Source organism: Eimeria acervulina, genomic scaffold, assembly GCF_000499425.1.
Source record: "Eimeria acervulina Houghton genomic scaffold, Eah_scaff550, whole genome shotgun sequence".
NCBI lineage: Eukaryota > Apicomplexa > Conoidasida > Eucoccidiorida > Eimeriidae > Eimeria > Eimeria acervulina.
This window is the reverse complement of record NW_013547269.1, coordinates 1-22,387: the sequence shown is the minus strand read 5'-3', so window position 1 is coordinate 22,387 and position 22,387 is coordinate 1. Positions and strand designations below refer to the sequence as shown.

General features: G+C 52.9%; 5 protein-coding genes across 5 annotated transcripts; 1 reads left to right on the top strand and 4 right to left on the bottom strand.

Moving 5' to 3' along the window:
- Window positions 1–559: 559 nt before the first annotated feature.
- EAH_00042480 (hypothetical protein, conserved) lies at window positions 560–4,931 on the bottom strand (the record flags this gene model as incomplete). The annotated part of the gene is made up of 10 exons (XM_013391741.1): window positions 560–766; window positions 901–1,239; window positions 1,466–1,530; window positions 1,684–2,119; window positions 2,639–2,778; window positions 3,119–3,193; window positions 3,347–3,615; window positions 3,711–4,078; window positions 4,246–4,449; window positions 4,593–4,931. The coding sequence occupies 10 exons, from the start codon at window positions 4,929–4,931 to the stop codon at window positions 560–562; spliced, it is 2,442 nt and encodes an 813-aa protein (XP_013247195.1).
- Window positions 4,932–5,967: 1,036 nt separating this feature from the next.
- On the top strand, window positions 5,968–8,583 carry EAH_00042470 (phosphatidylglycerophosphate synthase, putative; the record flags this gene model as incomplete). The annotated part of the gene is made up of 1 exon (XM_013391740.1): window positions 5,968–8,583. The coding sequence occupies one exon, from the start codon at window positions 5,968–5,970 to the stop codon at window positions 8,581–8,583; it is 2,616 nt and encodes an 871-aa protein (XP_013247194.1).
- A 607-nt stretch (window positions 8,584–9,190) lies between these two features.
- EAH_00042460 (hypothetical protein, conserved) lies at window positions 9,191–13,953 on the bottom strand (the record flags this gene model as incomplete). The annotated part of the gene is made up of 4 exons (XM_013391739.1): window positions 9,191–9,529; window positions 10,129–11,942; window positions 12,284–12,721; window positions 13,557–13,953. The coding sequence occupies 4 exons, from the start codon at window positions 13,951–13,953 to the stop codon at window positions 9,191–9,193; spliced, it is 2,988 nt and encodes a 995-aa protein (XP_013247193.1).
- A 2,276-nt stretch (window positions 13,954–16,229) lies between these two features.
- Window positions 16,230–18,332, bottom strand: EAH_00042450 (hypothetical protein, conserved; the record flags this gene model as incomplete). The annotated part of the gene is made up of 1 exon (XM_013391738.1): window positions 16,230–18,332. One exon carries the CDS (start codon window positions 18,330–18,332, stop codon window positions 16,230–16,232), a length of 2,103 nt encoding a protein of 700 aa, XP_013247192.1.
- Window positions 18,333–20,930: 2,598 nt separating this feature from the next.
- On the bottom strand, window positions 20,931–21,922 carry EAH_00042440 (hypothetical protein; the record flags this gene model as incomplete). The annotated part of the gene is made up of 2 exons (XM_013391737.1): window positions 20,931–21,035; window positions 21,743–21,922. Coding segments are annotated over 2 exons (285 nt in total), but the record flags the coding sequence as incomplete, so codon positions are not given.
- Between the last annotated feature and the right edge of the window lie 465 nt (window positions 21,923–22,387).

Here is a 22,387-nt window from a genome sequence, read left to right as displayed (position 1 = left end):
ATATATATATATATATATATTCACATATTCACATATATATAATACGTACAATATATATGCATAAAATGTGTTTGCCATATGTACAAAATTTGCGCATCTAGCACTATATATATATATATATATATGCTTGTAGGATTTAGAGATACCCGTAAGCGATACAAACGGCACACATTTTATGTGTATGGGTCTGTCTGCATTTTTGTAAATCACTTAAACTGTAAACCAACGCACACCTAGACATATATATATATATATATATATATACATATATGTATATGTATATGTATAATATGAATGTAGATTTATGCACATTTGCGCACATATATATCTCTATATAGGTGCACATATGCGCATTTGCATTTGCCCATAGATGTATACAAATGCATATACATCTACGCATGCACACGTACGTATATATACGCATATATTGCAAACTAAGCCAATAAATAATGCATTAATCTAACGAGCTGACAAACGCTGCCCCGGTGCGGCTGCGAGGAGAAGAGCAGCCGACGAGAAGACAGACGAGAGAGAGGCGACAGAAGCAAAGGAAAACAAATTAGAAGACGTCCATCGGCAGCTGCATGGATTGTGTCTGTTCGCAAGCAAAGAAGAAACAAACGAGGGACCTCGGCACCAGCTTCATGCACCCCATCTGCTGCTGCTCACGCGTAGCGAACTGCGCCGCTTTGTCTTTCTGGCAGAGTTTTGTATTGAAGACGAACATAAAACGCCCCGTGCTGAATACTGCTGCGACGTCTTCAGCCTGTACATAACACCCCATACCCCACAGGCAGCAGCAGCACCCACTCGCTGCACATCTTACAGTCAAGGGCCTACAAACAAGGGCTGGGGTTTAGGGTTTAAAGTTTAGGGGCGACTGCGCAAAGTCCTCCCTACCGCCTGTGGAGCCCCTTTGCTGCGTTCTGCTGCTCGCTGCTGCTGCAGCCACAGCCAAGCCTGAGCTGCCTCAGCTTCTCCCGCTTCCTGCAGACGCTCTGTTTCCTCCGCAGCAGCAGCAGCAGCTGCTGCTGCTGCTGCTTTAGGCGCTGCCGATGCTGGTGCAGGGGCTTCCTTCGCCCCCGCTGCTGTTGCTACTGCTGCTGCACCAGCAGCAGCTGCTGCTGTTGAAGCTGCGCCCGATCCGGAGGAGCCGCCTTTGCAACCCAATCGGGCACCCGCAGCATACAGCTGTCGCCGGCTCACCTCCAGCGTCTGATACTTGGTAGGCGCAGCTTCCTGCAACAGCAGCACCAGCAACATCAGTATCAACAAAAACAACAGTAGAGGCAGCAATAGCGGCAGCACCAGCAGCGGCAGCAATAGCTGGGAGGTGATTCCCTGGCCCAGCCTGCCGCCTGCCAATGCCTTCCGCCCACACCCTAATCCTGAGGGCCTACACCCTAATCGCTCAGACTGAAACCCTAAACCCTAAAGCCTCAACCCTAAAGGCTGATATTATTACTTCGAGCTCCTCGAGGCGTAAAGACTCCAGCAACGGCGCCTCCTCTTCCAAAACACCGCAGCCAACTGCAGCAACACAACGCCGCAGCAGCAGCAGCAAAACAGCAGCAGCAAGTAAAAAAGGCAGCAGGGGCGAGTGCACGAAGGTGGCAGAGAGAGAAAGACCAAGTGTACGGGCAGCTGAGGCATTTCATTTAGGGTTAAGGGTTTGGGGCTTACTGGTTGCTGCGTCCTTCACATCTGCTGGAAAGATGGCAGCGGCAGCATCTGGGCGCACACTCCGTCGTTTCCTTTGCTGCTCTTCCTGCTGCAGTAGCAGCTGCAACTTTTCTTCGTGGCTCACCTCATCATTGATAGCTGCTGCTGCAGCAGCAGGCTGCAGCAGTTGCTGTAGCAGCAAGCGTTGCGAGTGTTTGTTAAAGCGGCCGACGAGGCTGCTGCCGCTGCTGGCCGCAGCAGCGGCTTCCGCCTCCGCCTCCGGCGCAGCAGCAGCAGCAGAAGCAGCAGCAGCAGCCGGCGAAGGTTTCTCCGCCAGGTCTCCAGCAAGTGAAGACAGCCCATCAGGCAAACCGAAGCCCCGCACCCGCAGATCAGCGTCCGAGAGGAGACTCCTCTCAACCCCAGGCAAACACAACGCCTCGCGCGAGCTCAAAGGCTGCAGCAACAGAAGCAGCATAAGCAGAAGCAGCCACAGTTGCATTGGCAGCAGTAACAGCAACAGCAGCAGCAAGCAGCGGCACCAGACAACAGCACAATAGATGCAGAAGCTGCACGAGGTCCGAACCGTGGGCTACAGCAAAAGCTGCCAACCCAGAAGGAGACAGAAGACAGAGACGGAGACACAAACAACCAACAGGCAGCACCCACACAGTCATGCCAAGCAACAGTAGCAGCTGCTGCTGCACCAGCACCTCTGGATCCACAACAGGCAAAGGCACAGCAGCAGCAGCGGCCACACTCCTCGGCTGCTGCTCACGAGGTGATGCTGCTGCTGCTACAGCAGGCATATCACCCACAGCAACGACCGCAGTGGCAGTCGCAACAAATCAACGGCAGCGTAGAGACAGCGATAACACAGCAGCAGCAGCAGCAGCAGCAACAGCAACATCAGAACCAGGACCAGCAACAGCATCAGCAGGAACGGCAGCAGGAACAGCAGCGGTAGCAGCAGCACCTTTTCTTTGAGGAAAGAAGCGATGAAGAAAGAGCCCTCTGCGTTGTCTGGTTCGTGCTGCCTTTCAAGCAGCCCAATGCCTGACTGGAAATACCGAGACCGGAACACCCGACCCCAAAAGCGATCCGAAGGCATCCGGCCTAACCAGCAGCAAACGCAGCAGCACCGTGTGCACCAGCAGCAACATCATGACAAGCAACAGCGAACCTAGCAGCAGCACCTCGCTCAGCAGCATCAGCATCGGCAGCAACAGCAGCAGCAGCAGCGTGAGGGTGAGCAGCAGCAACCCGCGCAGTCGCAGCACCGCATGCAGCGGCAACAGCAGCACGACAATGCCGGTGCCGCGCAGCAGCAGGAGGTGGGCTTTGCCTGTTTCAACGAGAGCTTCGTGTGCCCGTTTGATTGCCGGATTTTCTTTTAATATTTGCTGCAGCATCTGCTCGCTGCAATCCACCACCAACTCCGACTCGGCACTCAAACCAGCGGGTCCCTGCTGTCTCTGCAGCTGCTGAAACTGAGGAGGCCGAGACAGAAAGCACGCGCTCACGCCTTCAGCTGCAGCAGCAACAGCAACAGCAACAGCAACAGCAGCAGCAGATGCACAGCAAGCAGCGTCGTCTCTTTCAGCAGCAGCACGCTTATGCCCAAACACAAACGACAGCCACAGACCAGCAGGCGAATCAGATAGGGTTAGGGTTTAGGGTTTACGGGTGGGTTGCGGCTTCAGTGCCAGTAGCTGCTGCTGATGCAGCTTCCAAAACTCGGCGGGTGAGAGGCCTTTGCTGCTGCTGCTGCTGCTGTTGCCATCAGGGGCACCCACAAGGGTCTGGTATAGGGCAAGCAATTCAGGGTCTTGCTGCAGCAGCCGCTGCTGAAACTGCTGCAGCTGCTCCGCCTCCTCGTGTCGTTGCTGCTGCATCAGCTCCTCTAGGCTGGGCACCTCGGGAGCAGCAGATTCTGCTGCAGCTGCTGCAGGTCTGCGCCGCAGCAGCAAACAGCAGCAACAGCAGGATCAATCATAGCGGCAGTTACACCACAGATATATGCGCAAGGGGTTCGCGCATGCCCTTACCTTGAATCGCTTCCGGCTGCTGTTGCTGTTGCGGCAGCTCCTGTTTGTGTTGCGGCTGCTGCTGTTGCTGCTGCTGCCTTCTGGCGAGCGAGCCGCTGCTGGGCACCTTCAAGCTGCTGATGCTGCTGCTTCTGTTGCTGCAGCTGCTTGGCAGCAGACCCAGACGCTGTGGCGGCATCGGCCCCGTTTGCTGCTGAGCCCTTTCTCGCTTGCTGCTGCTCCTCCTGCTGCTGCTGCTCGTGCTGCCGCTGCTGCAGTTGCTGCTTCACCAGGTCCTGCTGCTGCTGCAGCGCCGGCGCTACGCGCAGCGGAGTGCCAGGAGGTAACTGCAGCAGCTGCAGCAGCAGCGGCGCCTCGAGCGGGCACACCTGCAGCAACAGCAGGAGCAACAGAAGCAGCAGAAGCAAGGAAGCACCAGTAGATACAAACCGCAGCAGAAGCAGCAGCTGCTGCAGCAGCATCTGCAGCAGCAGCAGTATCAGCAGCAGCATCAACAGGGGCTGCAGCAGCTGCTGCTTCAGATATGCGGCCTTACGAGACTGCTGCTAGACTGGAGTGTACGTGCAGCAGACGCGAGGGTCTGAAGCGAGCGGCAGCACAAATCCATTTTGTCCCTGAGACCCATGAAGTCCACCACAACGGAATGCGTAGACAACCCCCCATCTGCTGCTGCTGCTGCTGCTGCTGCTGCTCCTGCTGCTGCTGCTGCTGCTGCCGGTGCCACGTAGGACATGCGCGCCTGCACAACAAACTGAGCAACTAGGCCAGCGTTCAGCCGTCAGCAGACCCTCCAGCAGCAATGCATGCACACAGTAGCAGCAGCACCAGAAGAAGCAGCAGCAGCAGAAGCAGCGAAAGTGCAAGTGAAAGCAGCAACCGCACCTTTGCTGCTTTCTTTGAGCGTTCAGTTGAAGTCCAGGAAACGAGAGGGAACTGCAGCAGCACTTCCCAGCAGCTGCTGGTGTCGTCGACTTCGCCGCTGCTGCTGCTGCTGCTGCTGCTGCCGTTGCTGCCGTTGCTGTTGCTGTTGCTGCTGTTGCTGCTCTTGCGAGCAGCAAAAAGGAGACGTTTTGCAGTCAGCACAATAACCCCCCCCCTCCCCAAAACTGTCACGGGCTCAAACCGCCAGCAGCCAACCTCCTGTTGCTGGTGCTCCTCCTGCAACTGCTGCTGCGCTTGCTGCTGCAGCTGCTGCTGCGCAGAATCCTGAGGCTGTGACATTTCGAACAAATGCGAAACACACCCACCAGTGTTGCTTCCGCTCAGATACGGCAGCAGCAGCAGCAGCTGCTGCTGCTGCTGCCGCCGAATGCCTCTGCCTCTGTTGAGTGGCTGCTGCTGCAGTCAGCCGTAACGGGATCAATGAAGCAGCCTTAGCTGCGATCTCTGCATTTTGCTGTGCCGTTGGTATTGCTGTTTGTGCTGCTGCTGCTGTTATTACTGTTGCTGTTACCGTCTTTGCTGCTGTTGCTGCGGTTGCCAGCTTCTGGGCTGCGTGCTGTACATGCAAAACCAGCCCTTAGTTATTGGTTAGTCCTTGCAGCAGCAGCAGAAAGAAAGAGCAGCGGCACGAGAAGCAGCGCGTAGAGCCTTCTGCTGCAGCGGGCCTCGCCGTTTATGTCTCCCTTCACACGACCTGCTGCCGCTGGCGCTGCTGCTGTTGCAGCTGCTGCTGCTGCTGCTGAGTACCTTTAGCTGCACTGGCTCTTTCCATCGCTACTGCTGCTGAAATGCTGCTGCTGCTGCTGCAGCAGCAAAGAAGCCTTTGGCTGTCCTTCGATTCGCCTGCAGGGCTGGGGGGCCCCGGGGGCCCCACGGTGGGAGAGTGGTCTGCGGCAGCGAGACATATATCGGGAATAGGGTTTTTCTTTATGAAGGAAACTCCAATTTTAATTTTAATTGTCGCTGTAACTTATTTCAACATAGTCTTTAGCTCTTTACGGGCACGGCAGGGCCTCCGCTACAAGCCCTGCTGGGCGGCTGCAGCAGCAGCAGCAGCAGCAGCAGCGACAGAGCTGCTGCTGCTGCTCCTGTGGGGTCCACGTCTACACAGAAGCCCAGACAGCCTCCCCAGAAGCCTGCTGAGGGCTGACCCTCGATACCCCAGAAAGGGCAGGCGCAAATAAGGGCAGCAGCAGCAGCATCGAAGGCCAGCGGCAGCAACGAAGGCCACCGGCAGCACCAGCCGCAGCGAAGACCGGCAGCAAGAGCAGCAGCAGCAGCAGCAGCAGCAGCAGCAAGGAGCAGCGGCAGTCTCATGCCCTTAGCGGCAAATGGGTTCCTTAGAGCTGGGGCAGTGGTTGCAGCTCTGCCTTTTCGCAGCTGGAGGGGTATTGCGGCAGCAGCTAATGCAGCAGAAGTAGCAGGAGCAGCAGCAGTGCGTTCTTCTAGTAGCAGCCCCTGCTATGTCTGGTACCCTGCTGCTGTTGCTGCTGTTTGCAGCGGTGGCTGCTGCTTCCGCCCAGTCGCTCGCCATTTCTACAGCAGCCGCGTTTTGTCCTCTGCAGGACCCCCAGAAACTCTGAGCACTCTGCCATCAGCAGCAGCAGCAGCGGAATCAGGAGCAACAGCAGCAGCAGGGGAATCAGCAGCAGCAGCCGCGGCAGAGGTATGTTTTCCCGTGACTCCTCGCTGCATTAGTGTGGTGCGGGGACCGCAGGCATTTTACTCCGCCGTGTTGTCTTTGATTTCTTCGGCTCAGCGGCGGCTGTTGCTGGCGGCGCTGTACGTGGGCACGGGACCTAAAGAAAGGCATATGCTGCACCTGCTGCAGCAACGTGTGCAGCAGCAGCAGCAACAGCAGCTGGAGGTGCGTGTGCTGCTGGATTTGCTGCGCACGACGAGGCCAGAAGGAGCTGAAGGAGAGAGTCCTGCAAGGCTGCTGCAGCCGCTGGTGTCAGCTGATGGGCAGCAGCAACAACCCCTGAGTAGCAGCAGCAGCAGCAGCAGCAGCAACAGCAACAGCTGCCGTGTGTCTCTCTTCTGCAACCCTCTAACCTGCAGCAACATAAGCAGCAGCAGCAGCAGCAGGGGCGGTTGGGTGTGGGGTTTGTTGCGGAGTCTGCTGCTGCGTGGGCTAGGCCACCGGGCCCAGGAGGCCTTCGGTACGCAGCACATGAAGTGTATTGTCAGCGACGACCTGCTGCTGCTGACGGGGGCGAACTGCAGCAGCAACTACTTCAGCAACAGAACAGACAGATGTCTGCTGCTGCGCTCTAGACAGCTTGCAGACGCAGCAGATCGCATCCTTGCTGCTGCAGAGGCCCATTCCTTCCGGCTGCTCCCGTGCCATCAGCAGCAACGCCACCAGCAACAGCGGCAGCAGCAGCAGCAGCAGCACAAACTGCAGCAGCAGGAGTTCACAATAAAGTTTGGGGGGGCCTTTTGCTGTTGGCCGGCGACGAACCCTTCGGCCCCGCCACAACTCAATCCGCAGCAATTCTGTGCCAGCCTCTCAGAGGCACTTGCTGCAGCCATCAAATGCAGCAGCAGCAGCAACAGCAGCAGCAGCAACAACACTAACAACAACACAAACAACAACAACAACAACAACAACAACAACAACAACAACAACAACAACAACAACAACAACAGGGGAAGTGACAAGAGCCACAGCGGAAGCAACAGAAGGAGCTGCAACAGCGCCAACGGCAACAGCAATAACAGCAGCACCATATGCAGCAACAACGACATCCAAACCAGCAGCAGCAATGACCTCAGCTGCAGCAGCAGCAGCAGCAGCAGCAGCAGCAGCAACGGTGAGCTGTGTCTGGTTACTCTCTCGGTGCAGGCGGGTTTTGCCCGCCCCCCAATCAGGGGCCAAGAGCTGCTGCTGGAACGGCTGTGTGCAGTTGCTGTTAACTCGATTGCTGCTGCGGCTGCTGCGGGTGAGGGTGCAGCAGCAGGAACAGCATCAGAAGCAGGAGGGGGCATCGTAGCAGCCCCTGGAGGTCTGCAGGTGGTCGTTGCATCTCCATACCTCAATTTTCCCGCTACATTCCTGCGGCGGCTGCAGCAGCTGCTGCAGACAATGCGCAACGCCTCAGTGTCTGCTGCTCTAGCACATCGCAGAAGCAGAAGCAACAACAAGAACAACAGCAGCAACAGCAGGGGGGATTCTCGTCTGCTGGTGATAACTGCCTCTCCTGAGGCGAATAGCTTTTTCAATTCCCGCGGTCTTTCTTTTTATATTCCTGCTGCTTACAGCGTTGCTGCGCATACAGCTGCTGTGGCCCTTCAGGCCCCTACTGCAGCACCAGCTGCAGCAGCAGCAGGGCAGAAAGCAACTCCAGCAGCCTGTGTGGACGCTACTGCTGCTGCAGACGCAGCAGAAGGTAGAGGTGCCGTTCGATGCGTGCAGCAGCAAGAACAGCAAGAGCTGCATCAGCCAGAAGAGAGTTTGTTGCTTCTCGAGTTCGCGCGGCCCGGCTGGACGTATCATGCCAAGGGTATTTGGCTGTTTGGAAGCAGCAGCAGCAGCAACAGCAGCAGCAACAGAAGCAGTAATGTTGGCTCAGCATGCGCATCTCCCGCTGTTTTGCACAGCACTCATGCATTGCTGCAGAGCAGCCTCACGAGCCACCCTGCCAGCAGCAGCAGCAGCAACAGCACCAGCAGCAGCAGGAAGAAGGGTTGGAGGGCGATGAGTTTATTAGGGAGTTCGAATTTGAGTGTGCGTTCGAGTCTACGCGACTTGGAGCTGCTGTGTCTGCTGCAGACTGACGACGAGCAGCTGCAGCAGCAGCTGCAGCAGGAGGTGTACGAAGAGCTGCTGCCTTTCTGCATGCAGTCCAACTCTGATGCCTTCAGCAGCAGATTTCCCCGTTGGCTGCAGTTCGCAGTGAACCGACTGGGGATCCGCTCCTTTCTTTAAACTCACTTGTTTCTCTCACGCGGCTGCTGTTGCTCACGCTGTTGCTGTTGTGCTCGCGCTGCTTCTGCTGCTGCTTACGCTTGCTGCTGCTGGCGTTTTCGCTGCTGCTCACGCGCCGCTGTGGTGCAGCAGCTCCCGGTTCCTCTCGCGCGAGTTGCTGTTGCCATGTTGCTGCTGCTGCTGTTCCTTTTTCACCTGCTGCTGCTGCTGTTGCTGTTCTACGTGCTGCTTCTGCTGCTGCTGCCGCTTGGTGGGGGCCAAACTCGCGGAGCTGCGAGGATTCGGGGTGACGGCGAACAACCCAAAGCGCGACGCAGAAACACAAACAACGACAAAAACGAAGACAGAGAGAGAGAGAGCGAGCGAGAGCAAGAGAGCGAGCCAGAGAGAAATATATAGATTGATAGATGGATAGATCGATAAATAGATAGAGACTGACGAAGAAACACACAGAGGGAGAGAGGCAGAGAAAGAGAGACAGGGAGACAAAATTGAGACAGCGAGACACGGAAGCATACACAGAGACGCACGCAGACAGAAACAGAGACAGATAGACAGCAACAGAGACGAAGGACGGAAGGCAGAGAAAATCATCAGCGGTGTGGCTTCACTTCCCTCGAGCTCTGCGCGCCTGTGGCGGCGTGGACACTTGCTGCTGCTGCTCCTGCAACAGTTGCTGCTGCTGCTTCTGTTCTTGTGTGGGTGGGTTTGAGGGTGACGTGCGCTTTAGGAGTTGAGAAGGAGGGGCGGGGCTTCTTCTTGTTGGTCTGGCAGCTGCTTGCGTCGCCGACGGCTTGCTGCTGCTGTGGTTCGTCGGGGACGTGCTGCCGCTGCTGCTGTTGCTGCTGCTGTTGCTGCTGTTGTTGCCGCGACTGCTGCTGCGAGTCCCCGCTGAAGAGGGACTCAGACGCGTGCGACAGCTATGCAGCGCCTTTAGCCTCTCGGGCTGCAATTCGCACAGAAGCGAAGGCAGCAGCAGCAACAGGAGCAGAAGCAGCAACAGCAGCAGGACAGGAGAAGAGACGGGAACTCGCTGAGGGGAGAGAAGTAAATACAGAAATAAAGCGGTGCCATCCAAGCCAACAGAGCATTTGCACGAGGTGCACATACGCCTGGGCCTTTTAGGAAGTTTTTGAAGTCAACGGGATATATGCACAGTTACTCAACAATTATACAACAGATGCCAATATGCATATATAGTAAATATTTACTAATGCATGCATATATACTTTTTTATACATGCGTATGCATCCATATTCATCTACATCTACTGACATATATATATATATGCATTAATTTATGTACTCATTTTATGCGCATGTACGTTTCAGTATATACATATATATTGTATACATTTACATATGCAAATGCATACAAACACATGTACCTAGATATATATATATATATATATATATATATATGTGCATGTGAATAAATATATGTATATATATACATGCATATGGATATATAAGCATATACCTATTTATATGTACATATCTATATGCAATATATATATATATTATATATATATATATATATTCTCACGGGGACGACTTGTCTCAAGAAGACATCGGGGTGTTGGGGGTCCTCCACCTTCGCGAAATTCACAACCCGACAGGCCCTAACAGGATTGCGGCGTACAGCCGGATGCTGCTGCAGCTGCTGCTGTTGCTGGTTCTGTTGCTGCTGCTGAGGGGGAGGCTGCGGGGGCTGTTTTTGCTGAGGGCGCTCTCCCTTTTCCTGCTGCTGCTGCTGCTGGCACTTCGTCACAGCCCTGCTGCTCTCGGCTGCCTGCGCAGCAGCAGCAGCAGCAGCTGATGCAGCACTAGAAAGAGCGGCGGAAGGTGTGTCTGGCTCTTCGGCAGCAGCATCCGCAGCAACGGAAGCACCAACCACAGGAGACTCGTATTCAGATTCGCTGCTTGTGCTGCTGCTGTTCCTGCTTCTGTTGCTGCTGTTGCTGCTGCTGCCGCTTGTTGAGGGTTGGTAAGTGGGATCTGCTGCTTCCCCTTCGTCTTCGTTATATCTCAGCGACTGCTGTCGCAGCCCTAAGGGCAATCCAGGGCCCTGGCGTTGCAGCTGCTGCTGCAGCAGAGCCCTGCTGCTGTAGCAGTTCAGCAGATACTTCCCCGACTGGAAAGCTGCAGGACGACAGCCCTTATTCCTGTTGCAGCTGCTGCCGCTGTTCCAGCTGCTGGTGCTGCTGCGGCTGCAGTAGGAGGCTGCGGGGGATCGGGCGGCTCTTAGGGGGCAGCAGAGCCTCAGCGGAAGAAGAAGGCACCTCCACGCTGCTGCTGCTGCTGCTGCAGTTATTGCTGCAGCAGCAGCACAGACTGAGATGACAAAGCTAGCAGCCAGGCGAATTGCCCACCTCACAACGCGGCCGGCCCAGCTCTGCTGCTGCTGCTGCTGCTGCGGCTGTTGCTGCTGTGGTTCATGTTGCTGCTGCAGCCGTAGCTGCTCTTCCTTCCACTGGAGTTGCTGCAGTTGCTGAATTGTTGCATCTTTCGCAGCGACGCGCTGCAGCAGCTGCTGCAGCAGTTGCTGCACCTCCTGCATTTTCGGCTCCCCCGCCGCTTGGGCTTCGTGCAGCTCTTGTCGTACCCCGTCCACCTGCTGCTGCAGCAGCAGCAGCTGCTGCTGCAGCTGCTGCTCCGGGCTGGTGTACCTCCAGAAGCAGCGCAGCCACACCCAACAGGCAGCGAGCAGACAACTCCAGCGCACAACAGACACTCCATGAGCCGCAGCCGCAGCAGCAGCTGCTGCGGCTGCGGCTGCTGCGGCTCCCCAGGCGACCTCCGCAATCCAAGCCAGGATGCTGTCGTCTGTACGTCCAGAAGCAGCAGCAGCAGCAGGAACAGCAGGAACAGCAACAGCAGCTGTGGATAATTTGTACTGCTGAGTTAGCAGGCTCAGGAAAGGCGATAGCCCCCCCCGGTGCAGCGCGAACTCTGCAGCAGCAGACGCAGCAAGAAGGACAAAAAGCTGCAGGCGCGCAGCAGCAACTCTGCTGCTTGACGTGAACAAAAAGGCAGAAGCAGCAGCAGCAAAATATAAAGCTGCAGCTTCGCCGCCCCCCAGCCACTGCCCGACTGAGCGATGAAACGCCTTCAGCTGCTGCAGCACAGCAAACGATTCTTCTAGCCCCCGCTGCAGTTGCTGCAGAAGCTGCTGCATGTACGTTCCCCCTTGCAGCTGCTGCAGCTGTAGCTGCTCCTGAAGCTTCCCCATGCGCTCCAGATGATGCAGCTGCTGCTGCATGCGAGCAGCAGCAGCAGCAGAAGCAGCAGACAGACGCACGGCCGCCTCTTCAGCCCTCCTTTGTCGCTCTGCACTGTGCAGGAAAAAACAAATGTTGTCTGCAGACAGCAGCAGCAGCAGCAGCAGCAGCCCCTGAAACGCTAGCAGACCAGCAGTAGCGGCAACAAAGAAGCAAAGGCCCAGAAGGCAGAAGCAGCTCCATCAAGACCGCCAATAAGTGCAGCAACTGCGCAACCTGGTGCAGCTGCAGCAGCAGAATCAGTAGTAGCAGCAGCGTCAACGCCAGCAAGAGTAGCAGCAGCATCAACAGTAGCAACGGCGTCATCATCAGCAGCATCAGCAGCAGCAGCAGTAACATCATTATCAGCAGCAGCCGCATGAGCAGCAGCACTATTATACGCAGCAGCAGCTGCAGGGGCATGTTTTTGATGCTTCTTACCGATGTGGTTGATTTGTTCTCTAACTAAAGCGAATGTCCCAAAGTCCATTGCGCTGTGCTGCTGACAGGCAGCAGTTTGCCGCCGAGTCAAAGCAATGCACTGTCTGTACAGCTGCTGCTTCTGCTGCTGCAGCCCCTGCAGCTGCAGCAAGGGAAACCGCGAATCCCCCAATATCAACTCCACCTTCTTCTCCGCTGGTGCTCCTGATGTTGCTCTTGTTGCTGCTGCTGCTGTTGCTCCGGAATCTGCGTCTTCAGCTGCCGTGCCTGGTGACTCTTCCTGCTGCCGCTGCTCCTGCGGCTGCAGTTCTTGCTGCTCTCCGTAGATGCCTTCCCAGTTGCCTTCTGACATCTGTTGCAGCTGCTGCAGCTGTTGCAGCTGCTGCAGCTGCTGCAGCAATTCGTTGAGCTGCACGCAAGGATGTGCAGCTGAGGCACCTGCAGCAACAGCAGCAGCAGCAGCGGCAGCTGTAACACCGGCAATGATTGCAGTGCAGTAAAAGATGCAGCAATAGCAGCGTTGGGAGTTGTCAGCGTCTGTTCCCTATCTGCTCTGTTTAGAGAAGCAGAAGACAATTAACTAGCAAATATCTCATTCAAGAAATTCATTGCTGTCTTCCCTTTAACGTGCTGGTGCCAGCGTCCGAAATAATGGAAACGAAAAAGAAGAAAAAACGCAAAATAAACAACAGACAAGCAAAAACAAACACCAACTCACAGAGGCACAGACAGGGACAGATAATGATAGAAAGCGAGAGAGAGAGACATGCAGACAGAGAGAGAAAGAGAGAGAGAGAGAGAAACAGCGCAGGGCTAACGACAGGTGGTGCGCACGAACAAGAGACAGACAGGAACAGGACTATGCTAATAAACAACAGGGGCTCCAAAGCAGAGATAATCAGAAGTAAAAAAGACAGAGACAATCGGCAGCAAATCAAATACAGTGGTAGCTCGGGACAAACAACAAACACACGAAGAGCAGGAACTGATTAAAGACAGGGACAATCAGTAAACAAATATAAGACAGAAACAACCAGCACCAAGTAAGAGAGACATTTAGCAGCAAATAAAAGGCAGAGACAAGCATCAACAAAAGACAGAGGCGAGCTGAAACAAACAAAGACAAAGACAAAGACAAACAGCAGCAAAAGACAAAGCACAGCGGGGACAAGCGAACCCAGCCAACTTGTCGGAACTTCGTAAGGGAAGAGGTAACAGCCTTCAGATGGACCAGGAAATGGGCGTTCACTCCGGGTGTATATACACCGCATACGCGTCAGAGCAATGAGCTCCCTAAAGGGCTCGCCCTTGCTGCTGCAGGCGTCCTCCAGAGTCTCTTGCTGCAGCAGCAGAAGCTGCTCGCTGACCTGCTGCCAGCAGCTACTTGCTGCTCCCTCCTGTAAAGATTCCCGAAGCAGCTGACTGTATGCAGCGGCACCACGACGCACAACTTCTTCTTCTTCCGTGCTGCCTGTTGCTGCTGCTGCTCCTCCTGGTCCTGCTGCTGCTGTAACTGTTATTGTAAACGCTTGGACAAAGCGCGTGGGACTAGGAGAGAGGTGAAAAGCTGCTGCAACTGATGGTTGCTGCTTCAGCGGCTGCTGTAGCAGCTGCACCAGCTGCAGCAGCAGCTGCAGCAGCGGTAGTAGCAGGACGGAGTTGTACGGCATTGTTCATCGTTCCCTACAGGTCTGACGGCATTCATCTCAGAGGTATTCCCTCGGCCAATTTGATTATTCAATTGTTAAAACCCAACGCTGAACTTTGTGTGTCTTTGTACTGTGTGACGGCGCAGGCACCGTTGGGAGGCGACAGCGCGGCTGCTGCGCAGCGGCCAGACGCTATTATTATTATACAATCTTTTTCTTCTTTTATTTATTTTTTATTTTAATCTTTAAATTTATTTCATGCTTGATTTACCTCCCCCAGTTTCACAGGCGAGCCCCGCCGGGTCACTGGCCCGCTCCGTCCAGCCCCGCAGTACGTCCGATAGGAGCTGAAGACATTATCCGGGCGTTGAAGCTGTAAATGCATGAATGAATAATTAAATAAACGAATAAACAAACAAAAGAATGAATTAAATAAAAAGGTGAACGACTCGTGTATCTGCTGATGGAAGGGCGCCCGGCTTCTCCTGGACACTTGAGACCAGTGGTGTGGTGGTGGTCCCAGCGCCCCGCCACAGGGAGTCTCCACTGCATATCCAGATAAATATAAATTTTATCCCCAGTAGTTCACCTTAATATTATCAACTGTCCATTTTTCATTGCTTTTGCTCCTTTTAGGGGATCTCCTCGTCGTTCGGGGCCATTGGGCGAACCCCCATTGCTCGCAGGCCCGTTTGACGTTTGGGGTGTGCAAAACAATAAATAAAACTAAGCAGAAGCAAATGTTAAGTCCAATAGAGAAAGAAATACACCTGAAAAGCCTTTCTGTCTCTCTCGTGGAGCCCAGAGGCGTGGCTTGTCCAGTCTTTGTGCACCTACTACTGCAGAGTGAGGCGACAGACTAATTAGAACTGGTGCGAGAGTCCCCTCTGTCTTCTTTGTTGACCTCTGCGGCAAATCTAAGAAAACTGAGGGCATCTAACTACAACGACAACAGCAGCGGCAGCTGCTGCTGCCGCTGGTGCACCAACTGTAGCAGCGATCCCAGTGGTACGGCCCGCCTCCCCTTTTAACAAGCCGAGAAGAAGTAGTAGCAGTTGACGAATGAACATATAACGGAAAAAGAAAACAGGATAATAAACAAAAAGGGATGGTCCCAACCGGGGTCGAACCGGCGACCTTTCGGTTATTAGCCGAATGCTCTAACCAACTGAGCTATAGGACCTGAGCGTCCTTCGGGCGCCTTTGGCTTGGGGAGCTGCGAGGCGATGAAGATACTGAAGATACAGCTGGTGAGCCTGTCAGTCTCTGGTCCTGCCTCCTTCTCTGTCCATCCTTCTGCCTCCGGCTCTGCCTCTACTTTCGTGTCTGCCTCTCTACATTTCTCTGCCTCTGTCTCTACTTCAATCTCCTTCTCTGTTTCTGTCTATATCTCTCTCCGTTTCTGTCTTTTTCTCTGTCCCTGCATCTGCTTCCGCTTCTACTTCTCTCGCCTAGTCTGTCTCTTTCGTTGTTCGTGTCTCTCCTTTTCTGTCTCTGACTCTACTACTACTCTTCCGTCTCTGTTCGTTTCTGTGTCCGTCTCGCTCTGTTCCTCTCTCCATCCTTCTCTATTTCTGCTTCTGCATCTTTATCTATCTCTCTCTATTCCTATCTCTTTGTCTATCTGTCTGCTGCAGGCTAAGCAGCGCATACCACCGCGTGCAGCCATACGTCTCCCCTTCAGCAGAAAGAAGCAGCAAGGGGAAGCGGAGACAGACAAATACACAAATAAATAGGTAGACGAAAAGAAACGAATATTTGGACAAGTAACTAAATGGATGATAAAAGAAATAAGTAAATGCAGCGAAAAGAGTTGCAACACAGAAAGTGCAGACAAAAACACTAAAAGACGTCAGGCGGCAACACATACCGCAGGCCTGTGGATGATGATGAGGTGTACGTACACCTCGGCACACCAAAGCAAAAGGAAGGCCCTTCTTCAACAGAGAGGTGTACGTATACCCCAGCACTTCAAAAGAAAAGAGGAGCCTTCCTTAGAGAGTGAGGTGTACGTACACCCCTGCGTTTCAAAGCAAAAAAAAGTGTTCTTCTTAGGAAGTGAGGCGTGCATACACCCCAACGCGTCAAAGCAGAAGAAGAACCCTTCTTCTTCCGCTCCGCTTGAGGCTCTCTCCACCTCACGACATTCAGACGCTTTGTTTCCGCTCTTTTCTGTCTCTTTGCTCGTCGTTGTCTCTGGAGCGTCTCCTCCTTTATCTCCTCCTCTGTCTCGTCCTGGCTCCTCCTTAGTCCTCAACAACTCTCCTGTCATTCCGCCTCTGCTTCTGCTTGCTTCGTTAGTCTCGCTCCCTTTCTCTGACTCCTCTTTCTCTGTCTCCTCTTTCTCTGTCTCTTTCTCCCCTTTCTCTGTCTCCTCTCTCTCTGTCTCTGTCTCCAGCGCCCCCTTTGTCTCCTCCTCTGTCTCCATCTCTATCTTCTCTTCTGTCTCTGTCGTCTCTTCTGTCTCTGCCCCCCCTGTCCCTTTCTCCTCTCCTGTCTCTGTCATCCCCTCTGTCCCTCTCTCCCCCTCTGTCTACTCCTCTGTCTCGCTCTCTGTCTCCTCTCTCTGCGTCTCTGTCTCCTCTCCTGCCTCCATCGTCTCCTCTGTCTCTGTCTGCTCCCCTGTCTCTATCTCCTCTTCTGTCTCTGTCTCTGTCTCTGTCACTGTCTTCTCGCTCTCCGCCTCTGTTTTCTCTCTCTCTTTCCTCTCTTCTGTCGTTGTCTGGTTGCTGCACTTCTCTATGTCGGCCCTCTCGACCATCTCTATGCGTTTCTCTTCCGCTGACGTCTCCCCTGTCTCTTTCTCCTCTGTCTCTGTCTCTGTCTCTGTCTCTGTCTTCTCTTCTGTCTCTGTCTTCTCTTCTGTCTCTGTCTTCTCTTCTGTCTCTGTCCTCTCTTCTGTCTCCTCCTCTTTCTCCCCTTCTCTCTCGGTCATCTCGTTCTCTGTCTCTGTCTCCACGTCTATCGTGGCCTCTCGCTTCTAATCTGTCTCTGTCTCCTCTTCTGTCTCTGTCTTCTTCTCTGTCTCTGCCTGCTCTTCTGTCTCTCTCTCTATCTGCTCTTCTGTCTCCGTCTCTGTCTCCTCTTCTGTCTCTGTCCTCTCCGTCGTCCCTTCTGTCTTCTATTTCTCTTTCTCTGTCTTCGTTTCTGTCTCTGTTTCTCTCTTCTTCTCTGTATCTGCTGTAGGAGGCAGCTTTCTCTTCATCTCCTCCTCTCTCTCTGTCCTTCAGCGCATCCCGACCTCCTCTCCTGCTGCTGCCCCTGCTGCTTCTCCCGCTGCTGCTGCTGCGGCTGATGCTGCGTCTGTATTTCTTGCTGCTTCCATTTCTTCGGGCTGTCTCTTGTGTCTCCTCCTCAGAGAAGAGGGGGCTGTCAGCTTCTGTCTCCTCTGTCTCCTTTCTCCGCTTCGCATCAGGCACGTCATCTGCTCTCTCTCTCTTCGTCTCATATCCCTTTAAAACTCTTGTGGCTTCTGCTGCAACGGCACGGAAAGAAGGTGTTTCCCGCTGCGCTGCTGCCGCTGCTGCTGCTGCAGCTGTTGCTGCTGCTGCTGCTGCTGCCTTTGTCTCCCGTTCCTCACCTTTAACCTGCAGCTTCACTCGGCCTGACCGTCTCCTCCGCTTTTCATCGTCGCTATCATCGCTGCTGCTGCTGCTGCTGCTGTCGCTACTGCTGCTGCTGCTGCTGCTGTCGCTACTACTACTACTACTACTACTGCTGCTGCTGCTGCTGCTGCTGCTGCTGGAGCTTTTGCTTCTTTTATGTTTTTTGTTTTTCTTTGCTGCGAGTTTTTGTCTTTTCCTTCTTTCCCTCATTTGTTGCAGAGCTGCCTTTCTTTCTTCGATCATTTGTCTTTTTCTCTCCTCCCATTCTTTTTGTCGTTGTTCTTTTTGTTGTTTTTGCAGCTCCCAGTTGAATGCCTCCCCAACTTTATGGTTGCTGCTGAGGCCGAGAGCAGCAGCAACCTGATCCAGCTGCCGCTGCTTCCATGCTGCTCCTTCATGCGTGTCAGTGCCGCTTGAGATCTGCAGCAGGCTGCGGCCGAAAATACCTTCTTGCGTGCCAGTTCGATCGCCCAATATCTGTTTTTCTATGTGCGCTTCTCTCGTTAGCTGCACGCGGAGGACCTCAATTGTTCTCTCAATGCGCGCTTTAGACAAGCCCTGCTCCTCAAGCTTGCTGCGCTCCTGCATGAGCCGCAGCTCCACCCGACGCAGCTGCTCGTGAAGCAGCAAAGAAGGATCTGCCTTACGTACTTTCGGCTGCTGTATCGGCTTCTGCCCCAGTTGATGCAAACCCGGCATGTCAGTGCGCCGAGGACGCAAGTAAGCCAAGCTACGCTGTACGTAGCCGTTCGTGCCACTCCCACGAGGGGTAGGAAGCCCGATGTTGTTATACATCTTCGCTCTATACACTAGAGAAAAGGCCTGCCTTCAGCAGATCTGCAGACAGGGGAGAGGAAAAGCGGAAGAAACGAGCGAAAGAGGAGATCAAGCAACAATCAAGAGAACTCTCCTCGATAGAAATGAGGCAGCAACAGCAGCAGCACCGCTGCAACAGCCGCAGCAGAACGGCAACGGGCGGCAGAAGCCGCAGCGCTGCGTAGAGGCATCAAAGGAGTTGTTGTTGCTGCTGCTGCGCCTACAGACCCTCCAGCCTTCCCCTAAAATAAGAAAACAGATTCTTCAATAAATAAAAACACCTGAGAATAGACGAAGAAAACAGAAAATGCAACAGGCAACACTGCGGCGCAGCCCCAATCACACGGCCGACCCAGGCGGCGGCGCAGCAAATCGCAAAGAAAGCGAAGAAAAGGCGGCAAAATAAAATAATGTTTCACGGTTTATATAGATAAAAACAATAAACAGACAAAGCTGACGAACAAATGCAACAAAAGGACATGCCTGATCACCTGCATGCAGTCCCCTGCAAATTCAAAGGAAGCCCCATAGTAGCGCTCTACCTCCTTCGAGCAAATAGTACGAAAAAAAATCAACCTAATTGCTTAAAACAATAAGAAATATTTTAATTATTTAAAACAAAAACGAAACGCTTCTTTCTTATTTATAATCAATTGAAGGCGCGGGCTTTATTAGTGCGCTCGTTTACAGGAATAACGAATTTTGAATACAGCACGGGCATACTCCTTGCTGCCATATATATTCCCTACGGCTTCAACACAACAGAAACTCAGCCGGAGAAAAATCATTTCAGAGAATGTTTAATTTATTTATAGTGGCATTTCTAACCCTGTATTCTCATTCATACGCTGTTGTTGTACGTTGTCTGTGCCACGCTGCATTTGCAACAAGTGGCTGCTGTGTTGCTGCATTCACCGGTAATACGCCCTCTTAAAGGAGAGCAGCAACAGGGGGAGGTAGGCTGTCAGGCTTGCATGCATGCAGGGCACGTCAGCAGAGGTAGAGCGGCAGCAGGCAGTGCTGCAGCTGGAGACAGAACGTGTCTCTGCTCTCCCCTCATCAGCCCCACGCCCTCGTGTTGCTGTGCACCCTGAGAAATAAAGAATTTGTTTTACCTGCGGCTGCTTCTGCTGCTATTTTTTGAAGGCACGGCGCAGGCTTTGTTCGGCTCTGCACTGTTGCTGGCGAGCAGGGACGCCGATGCCGCTTTATTAAGGATCTGTAACTGATTAATTCAAACAAAAGGAGAAACGCAAAACTTGAACAATCTTATTTTTTGTTTCCCTCGCAGCAAATTATTGAGAACGAACGAAGCAGTACTCCCTAAAACATTGTTTCTTGTCTTTTTGTATTTGGCTGTACTGTCTGCTTAAAATCCTTTCCGTTTATTTGCTTCAGTTGCGGCTCCAGAATTTGTTGTCTACTGTGAGCCTTGGTGTCACTGTTGTCTGGGTTGTACGTACACCTGCGTCCCTCTGCTGCCCTTCTTCATAAAATTACACAACCCGGATTTATAAACGCTTGTATATGCAGCATGCACTCATCTGCTCCGTTTGTGCATGCTTATTTGTATGTGCGCCCAAAGATACAATTCTCTGTGCATGCATGCAACAAGTTGACACATCTATACAACTATATATATATATATATATATATATATATTATATATATCCAGCGCTTCGCGCAACATATCTGAGGGCATGTTCGCCTAAACCTCCCCTTCTTGGGCCCTGACAGCCACGTCAAAGGCAGTAACGGCAGCAGCAGCAACAACAGCAACAGCAATACTAGCGGCTGGCGCCCAAGCAAACCTCAGGGGCAGCAGAAGGTCCTTAGCAGGAATGCAAGCAGGCTTGTGCATGTTTATGCACTGCGTGGGGTGTACTTACACTGGAGGCTCATATAGCGCAAACCCTTAAAACGAAACCTTGGCTTTCAAAGCCGTCGCTTCAGGTGGCCTCGTGGGCTCAGCTGTCAGCGAAGTAAAGGGTGCGAGGAAAGAAACCCCAAGCCGAAGGCAAACAAAATGTAGCTAGCTTATACATCTAGCTGCTGCAGCCATTTGTTGCTGCAGCCCGTTGCTGATGCTGCGGGTTGCGGCCACAGCGCGTTGCTACTGCAGTGGTTTCCTGCTGCAGTGGTTTGCTGCTGCAGCTGATTGCTGCTGCAGGCTGAAGCAGCAGCAGCTCGTTGGCGTATAGGTTTTTTTTCTAAAACTGGTTCCCCCTACAGATAAGCTGAGAGAAAAGAAAAGGAGCAGAAGACAATGAAAAAAAAACAGGGAGAGGAGGGCACTGTTGCGAGTTGATTGCTGGCGATTGGTATTTGTTTCTTTTTATTTACGCACGCATGCGGTTTTTGCTTGTTTTGTCTGTTTCCACCGTTGCTTTTTTTGCCTGCCCTAGTTTTAGTTTGTTTTGCTTTGTTTGTATTTCTCTGCGTCAAACATCTGCAGTAACTAACATCCAATTCCGCATCGTGGTCAGCTACGCAGGAGGCGCTTTGGGCAGGAGGGAGGCTGGGGTGTACAGACAACTCGCCAGCAGAAGCGGCAGCAACAGCAGCATCAGCAGGAGGTCAGGGGAAATCTGTGTCGAGGCTGCAGTCGGAGGAGACAGAGGCTGCTCTGTTCATTTGGGAGGTGGGGCCGCTGCTGAGGACGCCTTCAAGCAGAGAAGCCAGCTGCAGGAAAAAACAACGAACGAACACACCAAGCACAACTAACTGGACAAATAAGACAAAACAAGCTCAATACAAAACACAAACTACCAAAACGAAAATACAGAAGCTGCAGCTCCCCTACTCACGCAGGCGGAGCCGCCTAGTCCAGCGAACTCCGCTGCACCGCCCACAGCAGCAGCAGCATGCAGTAGCATGCAGTAGCAGCTGCTACTACTGCTGCAGTTGCCGCTGCTGCTGCTGCTGACAGAAGTCAGAGAAGCAGCCACACGGACTCTTCAGCTACCCAAAGCAACCAGGGGGCAATAGGATGCCTGCTACCGCAGCTCTCCTCGCGAACTCGCTCCAGCTAGCTGCCACCATAGCTGGCTGCTACTTCAGCTAGCTGCCTGCCGCCCCAACCAGCTAGCTTCCACCGTTGCTAGCTAGCTGTTTCCACATCTAGCTAGAAGTTAGTGCAGCTAGATAGCCGTTACTGCAGCTAGCTAGCCGTTATTGCAGCTATCAAACTACTACTCCTGCTAGCTGCAGGAGGTGTTGGAGCTGCAGCTAGGCTGTTAGTAGTATTAGGAGCAGAGGCATGAACCTGGGGCTTCTTGCATAGCTCCGCAGAAGCGGAAAGACGCATGCATTTCTTTTTGCATGCATTTCTTTTTGCATGCTTTTCTTTCTACATGCATTTCTGCGTGCATGCGTTTGAGTGTACGCACTTGGTCTCCCCAGGAGCGGACTTGGCCGTGGAGGAGTTGGTTGAGGTTAGCGAGAGCGTCAGAGACGGCAACAGACCCGAAGGCGTTCGGCTGCTGCAGCCGAATCAACATATCTTCGATGTTTTCAATGTCAACTTCCGCTTGCCACAGTATCTGGTTTATCTCTTGCAGCTGCGCAGCCTGTGAATGTACACCCCAAACAATATGCAGAACATATAACGAAGCAAACACACATCCACGCTGCAGCACAGCCAACCACGGCCGAGCTAACTTAGGGCAGCCTTATACAAATAAGTAAATAAGTACCCCTTTGTACTTTATTTTCTTTCATTTTTAAAACAATCTTTATTTTAATTTGCCATTCGGAAATTCGCTGAGGGTTAGTGGAGACAAACCCCAGTTGACTCAAAATAGAGCTGTACATTTACACTATCTAGCATATATATATATATATATTTTTTTTTTTAAAATATGAGTGTATAATATGTAGATACATATATAAATATTATGTATAACGTACGCATATATCTTGTACATTCGCTGTAAATCTACGTTACATATGTAATATCCATACACAATATATATAAAATCTATGCATATATAATACGTATCCTGCATATGCTTTATATATATATATATATATTA